At 48.3% G+C, this 20929-nt stretch overlaps 1 protein-coding gene across 4 annotated transcripts in view; it reads right to left on the reverse strand.

Annotated features, from left to right (window-relative positions):
- Window positions 1-20929, reverse strand: part of LOC103171709 (1-phosphatidylinositol 4,5-bisphosphate phosphodiesterase beta-4) — a 123518-nt gene that overhangs the window by 31415 nt on the left and 71174 nt on the right. For all 4 annotated transcript variants that reach the window (XM_042332841.1, XM_042332842.1, XM_042332839.1 and 1 more), the window contains exons 8-23: window positions 20784-20837; window positions 16072-16153; window positions 15074-15174; window positions 13736-13793; window positions 11642-11750; window positions 10652-10862; window positions 9811-9904; window positions 9112-9191; window positions 8638-8722; window positions 8121-8211; window positions 7467-7562; window positions 7322-7342; window positions 4760-4863; window positions 3605-3637; window positions 2146-2287; window positions 485-569 (exon numbers count right to left, since the gene is read on the reverse strand). In XM_042332841.1, coding sequence (XP_042188775.1) covers window positions 485-569; window positions 2146-2287; window positions 3605-3637; window positions 4760-4863; window positions 7322-7342; window positions 7467-7562; window positions 8121-8211; window positions 8638-8722; window positions 9112-9191; window positions 9811-9904; window positions 10652-10862; window positions 11642-11750; window positions 13736-13793; window positions 15074-15174; window positions 16072-16153; window positions 20784-20837 — 1446 coding nt within the window. The remainder of the gene's footprint in view (window positions 1-484; window positions 570-2145; window positions 2288-3604; window positions 3638-4759; window positions 4864-7321; window positions 7343-7466; window positions 7563-8120; window positions 8212-8637; window positions 8723-9111; window positions 9192-9810; window positions 9905-10651; window positions 10863-11641; window positions 11751-13735; window positions 13794-15073; window positions 15175-16071; window positions 16154-20783; window positions 20838-20929) is intronic.

The following is a 20929-nucleotide window of genomic DNA, read 5'->3' on the forward strand; positions in this document are numbered from 1 at the left end:
AGCTGGCTCGTCTCCAGCCTCGTCTCCTCTGCTCCACCATTGGCAGCCATGCTCTCAGCTCCTATGCCCCGATACTCTGGAACTCTCTGCCTCAACGTCTCTTCCTTGCTGTCTTCAGATCACACCTGAAGACCTTCCTCTTCGATTGTGCTTACGGTCGCCTCCAGCTCTGTGTCAGGCTCCGCCACTGATAAGCTCTCTGAGTCACTGCACTGCGTGAAGAGCACTGTATAAATACAAGTTATTGTTGTCATTGACTTCCTGATGGTTTGGGGAATGTTGCTGTGTGCTTTTGGCTGCCACGTTTGCCAACAAATCACACAGTTTGCAGTAAATCCTGTGAAGCGTTCTGAGACGTCCTCCCAACGTGAAAGGCACTGTATCGAATGTAAAGATTATATTTATTCTGTTGAGGAGCCTTTATGTTTTGGTTCTTCACGTTTTTGGCTTGAAATGAATCACCTCCAGCGATCACAAAGGATACTTCACAAACTCGATTGCGTGAGTCTTCAGATATCCCAGTCCCACCGATTCATTGAATGAAGACATGTTGCAGTGAATATTCCTCTCTGTCAAAACAACAAGCGGAAATCTGCTGGAAACCGACGAAACCTGAGACAAACCAACAGGCATCCCAACTCCCATTCCCAACTCCCATACATTCGGAATTATCAAAATGGCTCACAGCGCTTCACAGGATTTACTGTAAAGTGGAGTGACTGTGTATTTTGTAGGTGAAAGCGTAGCCCATTTGCACAGGGTGACGTCCCACAAACAGCCATGGAGTGAGTGATCAATTTTATCTGGGGGATTGTTGTCCAGGACACTGGGAGAGAGAAACTCCCTTCTCTTTTTCCAGTAGCCCTGCGGGATCTTTAACATCCACCTGATCAGGCGGATGGGAGCTCGGGGAACGAAAATGCTGACATATTGTAGCTATTCTGCATCTGCCACGTGAGGTTTACACTGACGACCAGGGTAAAATCACAGGGAGCTGAGTGGAATAGCTAAAATTATAAAACAAATCTGAGAGGAAGAGACGAGGTCGTTTACAAAAAGAACTGCTGCCATCAAGTGGTGAAGGCAAGTATGAAACAGTAAGAAAAATTCCACTAGAGAAGGGAGTTTCTCTCTCCTGGTGTCCTGGCCATCAAGATAAAATTGGTCACTTACTTCATGTCTTTTTGAGGGATGTTGCTGCGTGCGAATTGGCTGCTGCGTCCACCCACAAAATACCGTCACTACACTTTACAGAATATCCTGTGAAGCGTTTTGAGATGTCTCGGCGATATGATAAGGCGCTTTATCAAATTATTATTCAAAGCATGCAATCAAAATGCTAGCTTTGAAATGCAGGATAATAACAACAATCCTTACATTTGGTCCAGTGCCTTTCATGCCACTGAGACGTCTCAAAGCGCCTCACATGATTTACTATAAAGTGTAGTTACTGTGGATTTTTAGGTGAACGGAGCAACCAATTTGCACATACCAATATCCCGCACACAGCCATGAAATGGGTGGCCAATTTTAAATGGGGGATTGTCAGCCGAGAGATAGAGAAAAACTCCCTTCTCTTTTTGAACAGCGCCATGCGATCTTTAACAGGCACGGACTGTTAAACTCAGTTTAACGTCTCATCCAAAGGACGGTACCTTTCTAACCTACTATCCCCCTACCTTCCTGCCCGTACCCTCCGTTCCTCCGGCTCCGGTCTGCTCCACATCCCCCGCCCCAACCGCCCTACCATCGGTGGTCGGGCCTTCAGCCTCTCAGCCCCGAGGCTCTGGAACTCTATCCCCCAGTGCCTTCGCTTTGCTTCCTCCCTTTCCTCCTTCAAGGCCGGTCTCAAGACCTTTCTCTTTGACCGAGCCTTCAGCTCCCCGCTCGACTCTCTACCCCCTCCTCGCTCCCTCCCCCCACCCTGACCATTTCCCCCCAATGCTCGGGTCCCGACCCAACTGTACAGCGCCTTGGGACGTCCTCCCGACGTGAAAGGCGCTCTATAAATGCAATCTTGTTGTTGTTGTTGTTGTACCTCTGACAATGCACCTATTGATACTGTTATATTGCTACTGTTATATTATTACTGCTATGTGTATCCACTGACAATGTCAGGCAGATCGTTAGTAAAATCCTGGGTACCTTCGGCTACCTGGAAGCCCTGGAACTTGACGGGCTGGGCGTAGTTGACCATGGCCGACAGGTATGGATGGATGTTAGTCGTGGCTCCAACATACGTATAGCTCGACACCCAGGCCTGCTCGTCCTCCACTGTGATAGTGCCCTGGGAAACAGGAAACACACTGTGATTGCGTTGTGGGGAACAGGAAACACATAGCAGAGTGATCCCAGAATAATACTAATCCGTGCCGTTCACACAGTATCTTTCACATCAGAAGCACATCTCAAAGCTCTTCACAGGATTAACTTCAAGTGTCGTGACTGTGTGATTTGGAGGTGAACTCGGCTGCGGAATTGCACTCAGCAAACAATAATAACAGATTTAGTTAAAAGGCTGAGTTGATCACTAACGGTTAGTTAATCAGCAATGGAGTAGTAGTTATGCAGGCGTTGACCACACTGACACAGAATCAGTTATACAAAGCTGCTGATGTGTGTGTGTACATTATTATACATCTTAGAATCATAGAATCCTGCAGCACAGAAGGTGCTGATTTGGCCCATCGTGCCCGTACCAGCTCCCAACTAATCTCACTGCCCCGCTCTTACTTCATATCCCTGCACATTTTTACTTTTTAAGGAACTATCCAATTCTCCTTTGAAAGTTGTTATCGAATCTGCTTCCACCACCCTTTCAGGCAGTGCATTCCAGACCATAACAACTCTCTGGGTAAAAACATGTCTCCTTGTCTCCCCTCTGGTTCTTTTGCCAATTATCTTAAATCTGTGTCCTCTGGTTACTGACTCACCCGCCAGTGGAAACAGTTTCTCCCTATCGACTCTATCAAATCCCCTCATAATTTTAAATACCTCTATTAAATCTAAAATCTAAGAGATAAAGGGATAGGGAGGGTAAATGGAATTAGGTTAGAAGATCAGCCATAATCAAATGGCGGGGCAGGCTCGAGGGGCCGGATGGCCTACTCATGTTCCTATTTCTTATGTTCTCATGTTCTCCCCTCAACCTTCAATGCTCTGAGGAGAACAATCCCAGCCTCTCAAATCTCTCCACATAGCTGAAGTCCCTCATCCCTGGTATCAATCTGGTAAATCTCCTGTGCACCCTCTCCAAGGCGCTGACATCCTTCCTGAAGTGTGGTCCCAAGAATTGGACACAGCTGAGGCTTAACCAGCGATTTTTATAAAGTTTCAATAAAACTGCCTTCCTTTTGTACTCTCTGCCTCTATTTATAAAGCCAAGGATCCCGTATGCTTTTTTTTAAACAGCTTTGTGAACTTGTCCTGCCACCTTCAAAGATTTGTGTATGTGAACCCCCAGGTCTCTCTGTTCCTGTGAGGATGAAGTAAATCAGTGATGATGTCTGATGCAGTCTGATCTGGGTTAGCACGTTAGCTGTTGTGTAAATGCTAAATAAGTGGTTGATTGGTGATGCTTTTCTCTGGCTGTCAAATGCTTTACCTTCTTATTGTCCTGCTCAGGGTCTTCGATCACCTGCGAAAACATGGCATTTCACATCATATCATACCCCTGTGACATGACCTCTGCTCACACACTGTGTGCTCTTCAATATTAATAAACAGTCACTTCCACCCAGTGTTGGGTTTACTTCTCAAGATACGATAAATATAAACATAACATGGTTTACATTTACACAGAACAACCCCAGCTTCTCTAGTCTCTCACCATATCTGAAGTCCCTCATCCCTGGTACCATTGTTGTAAATCTCCTCTGGACCTTCTCCAAAGCCCTGACATCCTTCGTGAAGTGTGGTGCCCAGAACTGGATAAAATACTCCAGCTGAGGCCTAACCAGCAATTTGTAAAGGTTTAACATAACTTTCATGTCGGAAGGATGTCTCAGAATGCTTGCCCTTGTGGCGGGGGGGGGGGGGGGGGGGAAGAGGATCTAAAGAGGGTGGTGAAGCAGAAAGATGACTGAAACAGGTCAAATCAGAGAGGGACTGTAAACCTTTAATCAGGCTTTGGAATCTGGCGAGTGAGTTGGAGGCAGTCCAGCAAAGCGGGAGCAGGGAGCAAAGTGGCTGAATGCCTTTGGGGGTGGTGTGGGTAGGGCAGGGGCCATGAACAGGCCCACCGAGCAGAGGTAGCGGCTGGGTTTGTACAGTTTTAGGAGGTCAGAGGTTGGGAGGAGCGAGGCCAGGGAGGGATTTAAAGATGAGGACGAGGATCTTGAACTTCTGGGGGACGGGAACATGCACATGCACACACACGCACACAAACAGCCAGCAGAGGGTACTGTACAAGGACTTGGAGCAGGAAGACTGGCTGGTTTTCCCCTTCTTGACGCTGGGAAGACCAAGGGCAGTGTAGCCTCGGCCCCTGACTGGGAGCGGGATTATCTGGCATACACAGAAATCCATCACAGTGTGTGTCAGACACACAGCGAACCGACAATGTCCAGCAGCCAATCTGTGCATCATAACGTTCCACAAAAGTCGTAAGATTTGAGGTGAACTTATCAGAGATAATGTAGGGGTGAAACAGAGGGCCGGAGAGAAGGGATTTCCAAAGAGGTTAGATGGAGGGTGGGGGAGAGGGTGGGAGGTGAGGGGTGTAGCAACTCCAAACTTTAGCTGTGTGAAAAACACTGACCTTCTTCACACTGTTGACGTGCACCTCTTTCTCCTGGCTAATGGGGTCAGCGGAGAGCTCACTGTGGAACTTGAGTTCAGGATGGGCCTCTTCATCCTGATCAACTAGGCGAGGAACAAAGCAGATTAAACACAGCAGTTTGTAGCCTGGAGATCACCAACTCCTGACAAACTGCAAATGGGGCTCCGACAGCAGATTTGATTTATAACATACCTCAAAGCTTTCCTCCCTACACACAGCTCTCAGCACTTCACCTCTCGTTAGCTCTCAGCCTGACTCAGTCACTGTGTGTCAGCCTGGCTCAGTCACTGTGTGTGTGTCAGCCTGGCTCAGTCACTGTGTGTGTGTCAGCCTGGCTCAGTCACTGTGTGTGTGTCAGCCTGGTTTGGTAGAGTAGATAGGGATAAACTGTTTCCACTGGTGGGTGGGTCAGTAACCAGAGGATACAGATTTAAGATAATTGGCAAAGGAACCAGAGGGGAGACGAGGATAATTGTTTTTACCCACAGAGCTGTTATGGTCTGAAATGGACGCCTGAAAGGGTGATGGAAACTGATTTGATAGTAACTATCAAAAGAGAATTAGATAGGTACTTAAAAGAGGAAAAATGTGCAGGGCTATGGGGTAAGAACGGGGGGGTGGGACTGATTGGGTAGCTCTTCTAAAGAGCTGGCACAGGCACGATGGGCCGAATAGCCTCTTTCTGTGTTCCAAGATTCTATGATTCTATGAATTACACATATGCAGAGTAGATTATTGATTAACTTGATTTTATGCGACTTATACAGTTTGTCTGCAACTTGGACATCACGTAAGTCATACTGAGTATTAAGATCCCAACTGATAAGACTGATGTAAGTTTTACTCTTGTTGTTTTGTCATTTTAAGCGTGTGCTCAGAGAGACCCAATGGGTTGAATTTGTTGATGATGACTTGATCAGGAATATCAGTCCGTGGGCTGAAATGAATTGGCCTGAACGAGCGTGTGGTTTGATCAGCCTCTTAGAATTGCAGACAATCCCAATTGCTTCAAGGCACCCACGACTCAACAGTGCAGCTTGCGACCACTACAATGCTGCCATTCCTCATTCCCACAACATCAAACGTGCAGAGAATTGGAGCACCAAGTACCCGCATGTCAACAGCACAAGATGGGGCAGTGGCAGGTTCGGTGCAAATCACCTGAGGAGGGAGGGCTGGGGTCATGCGCGGGGAAGAGATAGACAAGTCAGGATTACAGTATAAGATGCTGCTAAGTATGCACACTCCTTGGAACCACAAGCCTCAAACGCTGGGCTTTGTTTCTCTAGAATTGTTAAATTTATTGTAAAAATATCTGCAGTGTTGTCCACAGATGTAAGTTTGGCAAGTGAACCAATTAATAATACCCTGCCCAGAGTTGACAAAGCAGCACCCAACACAGATTTCCTTCAAAAGGACTGGGGTTAATGTTAGCACCTTTACTCACGGACATGAGCTGCACATGCTGTGAGTCTGACGCCCTCCCTGTAACTCACTCCGAAGCTCTGTAACTCATACAAGGAAGGAGAGCGGAGTTCCAACACTTTTACTGCTCAGCATGAGAAAAGAGTTCATCAGAGAAAACAAGTCAACAAGAAAATGACAATGTAGAACAAATCCGTCAGGTTTGATAGAGCGCCTTATAAAATCAAGCACTTCATGCGATTTACTGTAAACTGTAGTGACTGTGTGTTTTGTGGACAAACCCAGCAGCCAATTTGCACACAGCAAAATCCCACATATAGCCGTGAAGTGAACAAGTGATTTTATCCGGGAGATTGTCGGCCAGGATACTGGGAGAGAGAGAGGAACTCTCATGATTTGGAAGCTGGGTTTATTATTTTTATTTACATCAAAAGGTAATGGGAAGGATGGTTTGTTTGAAATTGAATACCTAAGCATTCTAGGAATCCTGGCTGAAAATGAACAACAACAACAAATTGCATGTACTTTCACGGCAGGAGGACGTCCCAAGGCGCTGGACAGCAAAGGATTTGCACCCGAGCTGCGATGAGTTGCACCCAATCCCACCAATAAAATCACTCAATTACTTCATGGCTGTTTGCGGAACCATTGCTGTGCTCTGGGATCCTACCCTGCATGAGGGGTGTTATATAAACGTAAGTTATTGCTGTTGTTGTGCTCAAATTAGCTGCTGTGCTCACCCACAAAACACAGTCACTGCGCTTCATAGTAAACCGTGTGAACCGCTTTGAGATGTCCTCCTGACGTGAAAGGCGCTGTGTGGATTATTATTAAGAATTATGACTGTTTAGCTGAGTCGAATGGGGCCGGCATTCAGCCTGTTTGCTTGTCCCTGTGTTGTACTTGTTTGCTCTTTGACCGCACTGCCTGAGTTAGCAAGCACTTACCCTCAGTAACTGACACAATTGATGTGAATGAGTTACAGGCTTCGCCAGTGGCTCTTGACTAAGTGACTCAAACCCACCCAGGCTCTCACACAGGGGTTTGTGAAGCTGATATAAAAGAAAGAGTTTTGAAATCCACTCCCCCCTCTCATCCACGAACGTGTTTTCTTACCGGATATCGGAGACAGGTCAGCTAGAAATGTAGGACAGAAGAAAATTACAACCATTCAATTACAACCACAGCGACTGCAACACATCTCACGGTTGCCGGAAGCTTTACGAAATTGCACGGCAATTTTACGAATCGTCAACTTTACCGTTTTCGATTTCTTCCTCGATCTCGTCGTCCAGCAGGCTGGCCGGGCTGCTGCTCTCCCCGCCCTCCATCAGCTGCTTAAAGGTCTCCAGTTGCTCTGAAAGTGAAGTCAGATCATTACACGTCGTTGCCAGCGCAGTGCAAACCTCCCGGCTGACAGCATGTGTTTCCACGTTCACCTCTGACTCCAAGTCAACCTGTTCCTTCTTGCCATGGGCCCAGCTCAATCCTCACTACACTAGGCAGATGCCCCCCAGACAGCTGATGAGGAAACTCTGAGGCTTGGGGTGACAGCTGCTGGAAGGCAGAACTGGAGCCCACAAATAACCGTGGAGGGAGTGACCAAATTATTATTATTATTTTTTTTGAACAGATTATTACCACCGGAAAAGTGATCCGACAATCGACTAACAACCGGGTTCCTACTTACTGCAAGGTAAACAGAGGTAAGTGGAGTAAGGAAACTTGCCTAAGGTTTCGCCCTGCCCGAGAATCAAACCCAGGTCTTCTCACTTGCGAGGCGAGTGCTCTACCCATTAAGCTACAGGACTCCAACGAACTGAACTGCAACCTGCCCTCTTATTGCTTGTTACAAGGAGAGTGTATTGGTTGCAGTGATGTGGAAAAAGAGCAGCTGTGATGTGCTGTGACTTACTGTGCTCCACCTCAGGCTTTAACCTTTTATTTTTGATCAGTATTTTTCTTTTGAGGTCATTGGGAGATGGCAGAGGTTGTGCCTTGTCAAGCTGTGAAGAGACGTGCACACATCAGCATCTTATAACAATCTCCAGCCACACCCTCCACTGTGTTTCCAGCAAACCCTCATCTCTATCAGGGCTCTCATTCACTTGGCTTTCCTTCACCGCCTGTCACCACCACAACCTCCCCCTCCCACCCGTGGTGTTGAGACCCTCATTCACACCCTAGGCTTGACCACCCCAACCCTCTGCTCCCCAGACTTACAGCTCCTCCCTCCACAAGCTAAGAGACTATCCAGAACTCTGCAGCTCGTGTCCTCTCCCCCACCAGGCTCTGTGACCCTATCACCCCCATCCTCACCCGGCTGCATTGGCTCCCCATCCCTCAGAGGACAGAGTTTACAGAGGTGTGAGAGCTGGTGCCGCGAGGGGAAAGGCTTTTGGACGGAAATTGATGTAAAGAAAGAATCGTACCGGAAAGGACTCGAGCGGCACCTTCAGTAAGAAGTCTCCAAAAATCTCCTCACAATACTTTGCCATCTTGTACTGCTGCGGTTTACTGGGGGAGACCAATCAACAACAACAACAAACTTAGCCTTGTCTATGAGTCAACAGCAACCCGCAAACATTATTACTCCACAGCACTGCAGTAATTACAGATGTTTGTTGCTGAGAGCTGCAGTAATTACAGATGTTTGTTGCTGAGAGCTGCAGTATTTACAGATGTTTAGCCCTGAGAGCTGCAGTATTTACAGATGTTTAGCCCTGAGAGCTGCAGTATTTACAGATGTTTAGCCCTGAGAGCTGCAGTATTTACAGGTGTTTATTGCTGAGAGCTGCAGTAATTACAGATGTTCAGTGCTGAGAGCTGCAGTAATTACAGATGTTGGTACGCAGGCGCTGTATAAATACAAGTTATTGTTGCTGTTGTTGCCAGGCCTCACTCACCTGCAATGATTTTCAAACGAAAGTATAACAGGAAACTCAGAGGTGACAAACGCTGTATCTTTGATGGCTTGAATCACATCCTGTCAACGTTACACACTGTGTCAGCACATCAACATTACACTGTGTGTGTGTGTGTGTGTGAGTACGTCAACATTACACTGTGTGTGCGTGTCAGCACGTCAACATTACACTGTGTGTATGAGTACGTCAACATTACACTGTGTGTGTGTGTGTCAGCACGTCAACATTACACTGTGTGTGTGTCAGCACGTCAACATTACACTGTGTGTGTCAGCACGTCAACATTACACTGTGTGTGTGTCAGCACGTCAACATTACACTGTGTGTGTGTGGTGTGTGTCAGCACGTCAACATTACACTATGTGTGTGTCAGCACGTCAACATTACACTGTGTGTGTGGTGTGTGTGTGTCAGCACGTCAACATTACACGCTGTGTCAACGCAGGATGTTAAGAATAACTGTGATACCAGCTTCTCCCATAACTGATGTAAAATTCCTGCAGCGAGGGTTTTCTGCTGCTCCCTGAGCCTCACTCAGTGATGCTGCTCTAAGTTGACATTTTGTGGGTTTCCGCGTGTGTCAAACACCCGGGTGATCATGGTGATGGATTTCCGTGTGTGTTAGACAACAGGCTGATCACAGCGATGGGTTTCTGCAGGGGCAGGTAGTATGGTTACCTTGAAGAGGATGTCTGTACACATGGCTTTGCCGTGTGTTATAATGGGCTCCTGATCCTCCCCTTTTCCATCCCAAATATCTAATTCAATACACCTGCAATAACAAGAGACAGAAAACAACATTAAATTACATCACGCAGACGTCTGAAAATACTTTACAGGATTCACTGTAGAGTGTAGTAACTGGGTGCCAATGTAGCATCCAGTTAGAGCACAGCAACATCCCACAAACAACCATGTGTAATGTTACACACTGGCACTGACTCTCACACGCACTGGCACTGACTCTCACACACACTGGCACTGACTCTCACACTGACATTGACTCTCACACGCACTGGCACTGACTCTCACACACACTGGCATTGACTCTCACGCACACTGGCACTGATTCTCACACTGACATTGACTCACACACACACTGGCACTGACTCTCACGCACACTGGCACTGATTCTCACACTGACATTGACTCACACACACACTGGCACTGACTCTCACACACACTGGCACTGACTCTCACACAGACACTGACTCACACACACTGGCACTGACTCTCACACACACTGGCACTGACTCTCACACAGACACTGACTCACACACACTGGCACTGACTCTCTCACACACTGGCACTGACTCTCACACAGACACTGACTCACACACACTGGCACTGACTCTCACACAGACACTGACTCACACACACTGGCACTGACTCTCACACACACTGGCACTGACTCTCACACTGATACTGACTCTCTCACACTGGCACTGACTCTCACAACTGGCACTGACTCTCATGCTGACATTACAAACTGGCACTGACAGAGAGCGCGGACACGAACCTGCAGCCTGATAGCAGGATTTGCTTGTACATCTCCACTGATGATTTGCCCCCGAACTGCCTGCCTGTCAGGTAGGTGTTGTGTGAGGAGCTGATGAAGTAGTGAGAGAGTGACTGGTCCATTTCTTGGTACAGCTCCAGCCGGTCCAGGAACACAGGGGTGTTCTCATCAGACATCAGGTACCTGCAGAAGCCGTCAAACGACATCCGCCCTGCGGACAATACCCAGAGTCTCAATCAGCAACAGCCACACAGACAACAGCTACACAGACAACAGCCACACAGACAACAGCCACACAGACAACAGCCACACAGACAACAGCCACACAAACAGCCACACAAACAACAGTCACACTGACAACAGCCGCACAAACTACAGCCATTGACAACAGCCACAAAAAATCTACAGACACTGACAGGAGTCATTATGTGTGTCAACCTGGCTCAGAAACTGTTGTCAGCGCTGCAGGATTGGTACCTCTGACAATGCAGCGCTCCCCACAGCACTGCATTGGAGTGTCAGCCTGGACTGTGCACTCAGAGACTCTAACCTGGGCGGGGGGGCTCAAAACCATAACCTCCTGACTCCTGAGACGAGAGTGTGAGACTGAGCCAGGCTGACACACACACACACAGTGACTGAGCCAGGCTGACACACACACAGTGACTGAGCCAGGCTGACACACACACAGTGACTGAGCCAGGCTGACACACACACAGTGACTGAGCCAGGCTGACACACACACACCAGTGACTGAGCCAGGCTGACACACCACAACAGTGACTGAGCCAGGCTGACACACACAGTGACTGAGCCAGGCTGACACACACAGTGACTGAGCCAGGCTGACACACACACAGTGACTGAGCCAGGCTGACACACACAGTGACTGAGCCAGGCTGACACACACACAGTGACTGAGCCAGGCTGACACACACACAGTGACTGAGCCAGGCTGACAGGAAGTTTAGTGGAAGAACAAGTTCTCACCTTGTTGCCTCAGCTCTTTGTCAGGATCATAATGCTCAAATATCTGCATCACCCGTTTCCTATCATAGAATGGGAACAGGATCTCGTTCAGCCGAGGGTCTCTCTGGTTCTACAGCCACAGAACAAAAGCTGGGATTAATACTTCTTACCAGCCCACTGCCCAGCTTACCCCCCTGCCCACCCAAATGCCCAACCCTCTACCCAGCCCCTACCCAGCCTAGCCCAGTACCCAGCCCCCTACCAGTCCCCAACCCACTGCCCAGGACAATTACACCTTACATTTTTACACAGATAACAATCCACAATATACAGACACTGATAGATTATCTATATACAAACTGTTACTACGGTATACAGCGCTGTTCACTAGCGTTTTGGGAGGTGGTAGTGGGGAGTGGGTGGGAGGGGCTGGGAGCTCTGGGATGGATTTACAGAGAGCCATAAGATAACTTTGCGATTCCTTAATAAAAATTAAAGTGACTTCATTAGGACAAGGGTAGATTTCTGCACTCTGTGTCTATGTGCGCGTATCTCTCTCTCTTTCACTCTCTCTCTGTGTCTATGTGTGCGTCTCTTTCTCTGTGACTGTGTGTGTGCCCCTCTCTCTGTGTGGGTCTCTCTCTTGTGACTGTGTCTGTGTGTGTTTCTCTCTCCGTATGTGTGTCTCTCTGTGTCTCTCTCCCTATCTCCCGCTCTCTCAGTATCGCTCCTTCTCCTTCTGTCTATCTCTCTGTCTCCCTCACTGTCTCTCTTCCTCTCTCTCTCTCTCTCTCTCTCTATCTCTTTCTCTCTCGGTCTCTGTTTAGAGTAAGTCGTAATGGAATAATCCAGAGTCGACGGCCTAGTCATCGCGATCTGACGTTGATCGGTGGTTTAAAATTCAGACAAATGTCAGTCACCCTGTGCGGGGAGGGGGCTGCTGTTCTGTGAGTCACTCAGTAATGGTCTACACACCGGCTCCAGAGCACAGGACAACGCAGTCCTTCCTCTCTACAATACACACAAACCCTGCTTTTCCCAGCTCCACCATGGATCCTCTCCCTCTCTCCCTCATCGTCCGTCTGTCCGTCTCTGGAACACGTTTTACTGTTACTCGGGAAGTAATGAGATCTGAACCTTCTGTTCACTGCCCCCTCTTCCAGCTTGGTGTCTAATTATAATAATCCTTGCGTATCCTATAGGGCCGTATCAGATCGGGAGGATGTCTCAAAGCGCTTCACATGACTCGTTGTAAAGTGCAGTGACTGTGTGATTTGTGGGTGTTCGAAGTTTCCTCACAGCGAAGTCCCACACACAGCTTTGAGGTGAGGGTCCGATTTTTATCTGGGCATAAAACGACTCCGTTAAATATGGGCACTTGTAACACAAGTGTGTCCCTGACCGAAGGTGGGGCACATATGTGCGACCACGGGCTCAGGCAGTGACATCAGCGTTGACCTGGTGTCCCAGAAGTGGGCCTTCTTTTTAACCGCGGGATCTAATTTTACGTTGGGAGAGGGGAGGGTAACGGAGAGGTTAATCGCCCGACACATCTGGAGAAACACTTTCCCGCGATGACCAAGTTGCGTAAAGCTGTAAAGTTTAAAACATGGCATCGGCTGTAGCTGAGAAAACCCAAGACAGACCCACATCCCAGGCTGATCCGTACAGAGAGATAATCACACGACTGTAACACGTAAAGCCATGAGTGTGTGAACTGAAACGTGATGGAAAGCAGCATTCAGTCCTCGTGCAGCGATCGTAAGAAAGAGTGCGACATAAAGAAAAGGGGTGATTGCCATCAGCTGGATGTTCTCAGTGTTACAGCACAAGGAGGAGAGGGGAGAGAGGAGGAAGAAGAGGGGACAGGAGAGGAGGGAGGAGAGAGGGGAGGGGAGAGGGCGGAGGAGAGGGGTGAGAGGGTAGGAGAGGGGAGAGGAGAGAGAGAGGAGAAAATAGAGGGGAGAGGGGAGAGGAGAGAGAGGGGAGGAGAGGGGAGAGAGCGGATACCAGACAAGGCTCAGGACAGTTCATGCACCACATGCGCTGGGAGCAGGATGGAAGCGAGCAGTGTGGGCAGAGCGGTGACGCAGTTAATAAATGAAAGGCGCTTACGTCATTGAGAAAGCTGACTAATTGGTCTACAGTTAAGTAATCAGTTTTGTCTCCGTTGCTGAAAAGGAATTCAGTGAAAAAATATATATAAGGCTGTTGCATATTTCCGCACAAATCAACTGTATATATATATATTTTTATATTGACCGCCCCCACCCACCTGGAGGCACCTCTGCTTCTGAAAATGACCTCCTTTAAGCCCTCCCTCCCCCCAGTGAAGATAAACATGCAGACGCACTCCAATTCCCCTGAATTACATTGTGAAATTGTGAAAGTTGACAGTGTGACTGATGTGCTTTTTTAGAGTTATGTTCGCAGTGAGCTCTCTGTGCCTGTCTCTCTCTCTCTCCCCACATTCCCACCTTGCTCGCTCGCTCGCTCGCTCACGCACTCGCTCGCTCGCTCGCTCACTCGCTCACTCACTCACTCACTCACTCACGCACTCTGTCGTGCACAGCTTTTCAGCAAGAAATCAAAGATTTCAACCAAGTGCTTGCTTTTTGATCGCTTCGTTGGAACATGTTGGAAATGAAGAGTTAATGTTCTGTCTCAAACCAGCAGGTTAGGGCTCAGTCTGTTAGTGCAGCAGGATGCAATATGGTCGCCACCAGAGTGTCAAATACATTGTTCTCTGAAATACGATGGTTTCGTTTGACGATAGATACCCTGCGTGTGTTCACCCACAGCACTGTGTCACAGTACTGAGACGATGCCAGAGAAAGTCTCGCCAACCAGCCAGCCATCCCGAACACAGGAGGGAGGAGTGAAACCATCTCCTTGTTATGTTATTATTGGACATTTTGCTTGTGTCTATGTAATGTTTATGGGAGGGGGGTGGGGGGTGCAGGGAGGTGTCACCGGGAATAGACTGAATATTCATGGAAAGTTTCACAGTCATAAGTTCTTAAACATCATTGAATTTGTAGCAAAAGGCAAAATACTGCAGATGCTCTAAATCTGAAATGAAAACAGAAGTCGTTGGGAACACGCAGCAGGTCAGGAGCATCTATGGAGAGAGGAAAATGAGTTAACGTAAGGTCATCGACCTGAGACGTTAACTCACTTTCCTCTCTCCATAGATGCTGCCTGACCTGCTGCGTGTTCCCAGCGACTTCTGTTTTGATTTTGGTTTTGTAGCAGTTTCTTTTAAGAATTTCGGTTAAAAAACCTGACTAAATTTCACACTTTGCTGAAATGGGAAACGCTGTGAAGTGCTGAGTGTCGTGCGCGTTTGTGTGTCTGTGTGTGTGTGTGTTGGGGGTGGGGGCTAACTGTGGCTAATTGCTTTGTGTTTTGGTGAAATGGGCTGAATAGTCAGTCGGATGATTGACAACTTACAGTTTCTTGAAGAGCTCCTCAATATCAGTTCGAGGGCATATCTTTTGTGTTAGTGCATAGAATTTATCAAAGGTGAACACCACGGGCTCGATTTCATCGTTCTGTAAGAGAGGGAGGCCAGTCATTAACCCTGCGCTTGCTGAGAGCATTCTTACTGGTCAAAAAACAATGGCCTTTCTGTCAACACAACCTCAAACGGGATGCCATCCGTTCACGAAGCTCTAACGGGTAGGGTGGTCCTCGTTGGACAAGCAGCAGGAAACAACAACAAATTACATTTGAATTGCCTTTACTGCCAGGGAGGATGTCCCAAGGCGCTGGACAGTCAGGAAAGCTTGCCAGGCAGCGATATCAATGGCAAGCTACGTGGTTTTATCTGGTTAGACTCCAGCAGTTACCCCAACACACACTCTGAGGTCCCCAAGCCTTGGCTCTTGCCAACCTGCGCCTAATACTCTCCGGAATTAGGTAAACAGGACATCTCCCTCCAGGGAGAGAGTGCACATTTGGTTTGGACACTCTTATACAAGGTGATGGGTTTCAATATGTGTCAGACATGCGGCTGACCAAAAAACAATCTCAAAACAGTAATATTTTAATACAACCATAGGTTCTGGGATCTACAAAGTGAGTCTGGGCTGGAATTGCATTAGATTCCTCATTGATAAACTTTCCCACTGCTTCTTTGGCTTGCAGGGTTAACAGGTTAATGAGTGAGATGACTCCCTGCCCCCAGGGACTGGTCTGCCCTTCCAGGTCCTGCCAATGAGCCGGGCTGGGCTGTGCTGTCATCAGCAGTGCCCTGGAATACTGCAGACCCACCTGGGCTCAGGAACCGAATTACAGACCGTGACAGAGGGTGGCTTGATTCCTGACATTCCCTTACTAAGCACATCACCGTAGCACAGGCGTAGTTGTAAGAAGACCCCCTCTCCCCCCGAGGAGGACAGTCAATCGTGGGCTATTTGATATCAGACAAGTCCAATCTTGAGGCCTACCTTCCCACTGGGCAGCCCCAGCTCCTTCAGGGCCTGAAATATCACCTTCTCTGTTTTGCCCGACGCAAAGGTCCTCGTTATACTGTAATAACAACAACAACATCAACAATAACAACATCAACAACATCAACAAAACAATTACATTTGAATAGCGGCTTTCACATCAGGAGGATGTCCCAAGGGGCTGGACAGTCAGAGTTTCGGACCTGAGATGAGGGTCGGCATCGGGGAGGGTGGAGGGCAGGGGGGGGAAGCAGGTGATCGAAAGCACGGTCGAAGAGGATGGTCTTGAGATGGGTCTTGAAGAAGGCAAGGGAGGGGGTGAGGCAGAGGGACTGCGGGATGGAGTTCCAGAGGGTGGGGGCAGAGTGGCAGAAGGCCTGCCTGCCAATGGTGGGTGAGCCGAGGCGGGGGACGTGAAGCAGGCTGGAGCCCACTGAGCAGAGGGAGCGGGCAGGATGGTAGGGGTTTAGAAGGTTGCAGAGGCAGAGAGGAGCAAGACTATGGAGGGCTTGGAAGGTGAGGACCAGGATCTTGAACTGTATCCTCTGTGTGATGGGAAGCCAGTGGAGTCAGGCGAGAATGGGGCTGATAGGGTCACGGAGCCTAGTGCGGGAGAGGACATGAGCTGCTGAGTCTGGATGATCTGCAGCCTATGGAGGGAGGGGTTGGGGAGGCCGAAAAGCAGGGAGTTTGCATAGTCGAGCCTCAATGTAATGAATGTGTGTATGAGAGTTTTGGCGGTCTGCAGTGTGAGGCAGCGGCGGAGCCGGGCGATGTTGCGGAGGTGGGGGAAGGCAGAGCAGGTCATGAAATGGATGTGGGGTAGAAAGGATAGTTGAAGGTCAAATAAGACGCCAAGGTTCCGGCCTGTCTTAGTGAGGTGGATTGTGCATCCATGGATGGTGACACTGTCGGCGCCTGAGGTGTAAAGGCGCTGCCGGGAGCAAATCAGGAGAACCTCAGTCTTGTTGACATTCAAATGGAGAAAGTTAGCTCTCATCCAGGACTTAATGTCTGACAGACATTCTGCCAGGACAGCAGTGGTCCTGGAGTCGAGGGCAGAGCCAGAGAGATACAGTTGGTGTCATCTGTATACATGTGGAAGTTGACCCCATGTCTGCGGATGATGTCATCAAGAGGGAGCATATAGATACTGAAGAGGAGAGGGCCAAGGACAGAGCCCTGTGGAACGCCATATAAGATGGTGCAAGGGCTTGAGTAGAAACCGTTTGTGAACATGAAGTGGAGGCGGAGTGAGAGGTATGATCTGAACCAGTCAAGGACAGAGCCGTGAAGGTTGAGGTGAGAGGAGAGGCGGTGGATGAGGATAGAGTGGTCAATGGTGTTAAAGGCAGCAGAGAGGTCAAGGAGGAGGAGGAGGCAGAAGAACCTGGTCGCAGACGGACAGAATGTCATTTGGCACTTTGACCAGTGCTGATCTGTGCTGTGGGCGGCACGGAAACCCGATTGGAGGGTTTTGTGAAGAGGATGGAGAGAGAACGATGCTGGGAAGCAACAACTCGTTCCAGGACCTTGGAGAGGAAAGGGAGGTTGGAGATGGGGCGGTAGTTTGAGAGCACAGATGGGTACAGGGAGAGTTTTTTGAGGATAGGTGTGATGACAGCTGTTTTTAATGGGTTAGGAACAGTACCAGTAGAAAGGGAGAGATTTATGATGTCTGTGAGTAGAGAGGCAAAGAGGTGGAGCTCGGAGGTAAGGAGAGGGGTAGGGATGGAGTCAAGGGAGCAAGTGGTCGATTTCATGTTGGTTATAATGGTGGTGAGAGAAGAATGGGAGATAGGTTCGAAGGTGTTGAGGGAGGGATGGATATGGGCCCGGGTGGGAGGGGGAGATAGGGACGGAATGGCAGAGGCAGCTGAGCGGATCCTCACAAATTTGGATTTGAGGAAGTCCAGGATTGCCTCACAGTGGCATTAGAGGTGAGGATGGGCGAGGTGTGAGAGGGTGGACGGAGGAGCCGGTTGATGATGGAGAAGGGGAGCCTGGGGTTGACCTCCAAGATTGTCTTGGAATAGAACGACAATTTAGCGGAGGCGAGGCCGGAGCGGTAGGATTTGATCAGGTCCAGCCAGATCTGCCGATGGACCGTCAAGTTCGATTTAAGCCAAGTGTGTTCAGCGGCACGCATCTGTGCTTTAAGGGAGCGGAGGTGGCTGGTGTACCATAGTGACTTAAATGAATAGCAGATGGTTCGGGAAGAGAGGGGAGCAAGGGAATCGAGAGTGAAGGAGAGGAAGCTGTGGAGAAGAGTGACCGAGGAGGATAGGTCATTACGAGGAAGCCCAGAACGGAAGAACTTCAAATGACTCCAAGGCAGCTGAAAGGGAGGGAGGAGATATTTTTCCAGGGGCGGTAGGAGATGGAGGTGGGTTGGATGGTGGTGGAGAGAGGGATTGAGGAGTTAAGGGAGATGAAGTGATGTCCGAGATCGTTTTGTCAATGATTGTGAGGTCCGAGACGGTGGAGTGGATGTGGAGGGAGAAGTTGAGGGAGGAGATAAGAGAGGAGAAGTCAGCAGAGGTAGAGTAGAAGGGGGTGAAGTGAAGGTTGAAGTTGACTAGGGTGAGGAGGCATTTGGAGCAGAGGGAGACGGAAGATAGGAGAGTGCAGATGTCGGGGATGAAGATGGGGGAGGGCTTGGGGGCTAAATAGATAAGGAGAATTTTGAGGGAAAGATTGGAGGGATGGTAAAGGATAAGGTTCAAAGGAGGGGAAGGCTCCAATGGAGTAAGGGGATAGGCTGAGTGGTGACCGGGAGATGAGAGCCACCCTGCCACTACAGTGGTTAGTTCGGGGGGTATGGTGGCAGGTGTACCCGGGTGGTGTGGTCTCTTTCAGGGGGAAGGTGTCGCCTGGAGTGATCCAGGTTTCAGTAAGGGCGAGAATGTTGATGTTTTCATCGATGATGAGGTCTTGGATGGTGAGTGTTTTTTTTGAGAGGGAGCAGACATTTTGTAGGCCGGTGTGGAGGGGACAACATCAACATCCACAACAACATAAACAACCACAACACAGAATCATAGAATTATACAGCACAGAAGGAGGCCATTCAACCCATCGTGTCTGTGACGGCTCTTTAAAAAAATCTATCAAATTCAATCCCACTCCCCCGCGCTCTCCCATAGCTCTGCAAACTTGTTCTCCCCAAATAATTATCTACTTCTCTCTTAAAAGTTGTTATCGAATTGGCTGCTACCACCCTTTCAGGCAATGCATTCCAGATGCAAACAACTCACTGTGTGAAAAAAAATTCTCCTCACCTCCCTGTTTCTTTTAATGACTATTTTAACTCGGTGTCCTCTGGTTACCGACCCACCCGCCTGTGGAAACAGTTTCTCCTTGTTCTCCCTATCGAATCTCCTCATAACTTTGAAAACTTCTATTAAGTCTCCTCTTAACCTTCACTGTTCCATGGAGAATAATCCGAGCTTCTCTACCTCTCTTGATAACTGAAGTCCCTCATTCCTGGTACCATCCTGGGAAATCTCCTTTGCATCCTCTCCAATGACTCGACATCCTTCCTAAAGTGTAGTACCCAGAAATGATCCCAGTACTCTAGCTGAAGCCGAACCAGTGTTTTATAAAGGTTCATCATAACTTCCTGACTTTGTATTCGATGCCCCTACTTATAAAGCCTAGTAACCCAAATGCTTTTTTAACACCTTTATCTTCAGCTTTGTCACGTCAACATCTGTTAAAATATCCTCTTGCAGTCTGCTAATATTCTCCTCACTGTTTGCTACTTTTCCCAGCTTAGTATCATTTGTGCCTTGGAAATACAGGTCATTTATATAGATCAAAAACAGCAGTGGTCCCAATACTGATCCCTGGGGACACCACTCCACACTTCCCTCCAGTCAGAAAAACAACCGTTCACCACCACTCACTGCTTTCTGTCTCCCAGACAGTTCTGTATCCATGATACCACTGTCCCTTTAATACCGTGGGCTTCTATTTTACTTATAAGTCTCTTATGTGGCACTTTCTCAAACGTCTTTTGAAAATGCAAGTAAACTAAATCAACTGCACTACCTTCCCTTCAACAAATCTGTGTTGGTGTCCTTTATTAACCCATATTCTTCTAAGTGAAAATTTATTTTGTCCCAGATTACAGTCTCTAGAAGTTTCCTCACTACTGTCGTTAGGCTGACTGGCCTGTAGATCCCGGGTTTATCCTTCTGCCCCTTTTTGTACAGGGGAATAACATTCGCAACCCTCCAAGCCTCTGGCACCATCCACAACATTAACAACAACAACAACCACAGCAACATCATCAACAACGTTGTCAACATCAACAACAACAACCGCAACAACAACGAGCAGCTTCACAACAACAACCACCACCACAACAACCACTGTGGACCAGCGTCAAACCCAGCTTTGGTTTCCTCTGCTGTAAAGGGGGAAGTACTACATTTGGTCACTGGATGGAGCTCTGAGCAAAGCAGAGTTTCCCATTTTCAGTGGAAGGATTGACAGGAAACCAGTTACCGGGGAGTGAGGTGGGAGGGGGACAACGACTGCATTTGGTGGGCAGGGTGGGGGTTAGGGCTAACACTAACACACTTAATAATAATAATAATAATAATCCTTGCATTTGATATAGCACTTTTCACGTCTTCTAGACATCTCAAAGCGCTTAACAGAATATGCTGTGAATTGACCGTATATTTGTGGGCGAAACTTACCTCCTCACTGGAATTTTTCCATTTACATTTGTCAAGAATGATAACCTCATCCAGCTAAAAGAAAAAGAGCCATATTAATGCTATTGTAGTGTTATTTAATAATATGTTGTGTGTTTGATATAGCCCCTTATCACATCAAAAGTCTC

The sequence above is a fragment of the Callorhinchus milii genome, unplaced genomic scaffold, assembly GCF_018977255.1.
Source record: "Callorhinchus milii isolate IMCB2004 unplaced genomic scaffold, IMCB_Cmil_1.0 Scaffold3, whole genome shotgun sequence".
Taxonomy (NCBI): domain Eukaryota; kingdom Metazoa; phylum Chordata; class Chondrichthyes; order Chimaeriformes; family Callorhinchidae; genus Callorhinchus; species Callorhinchus milii.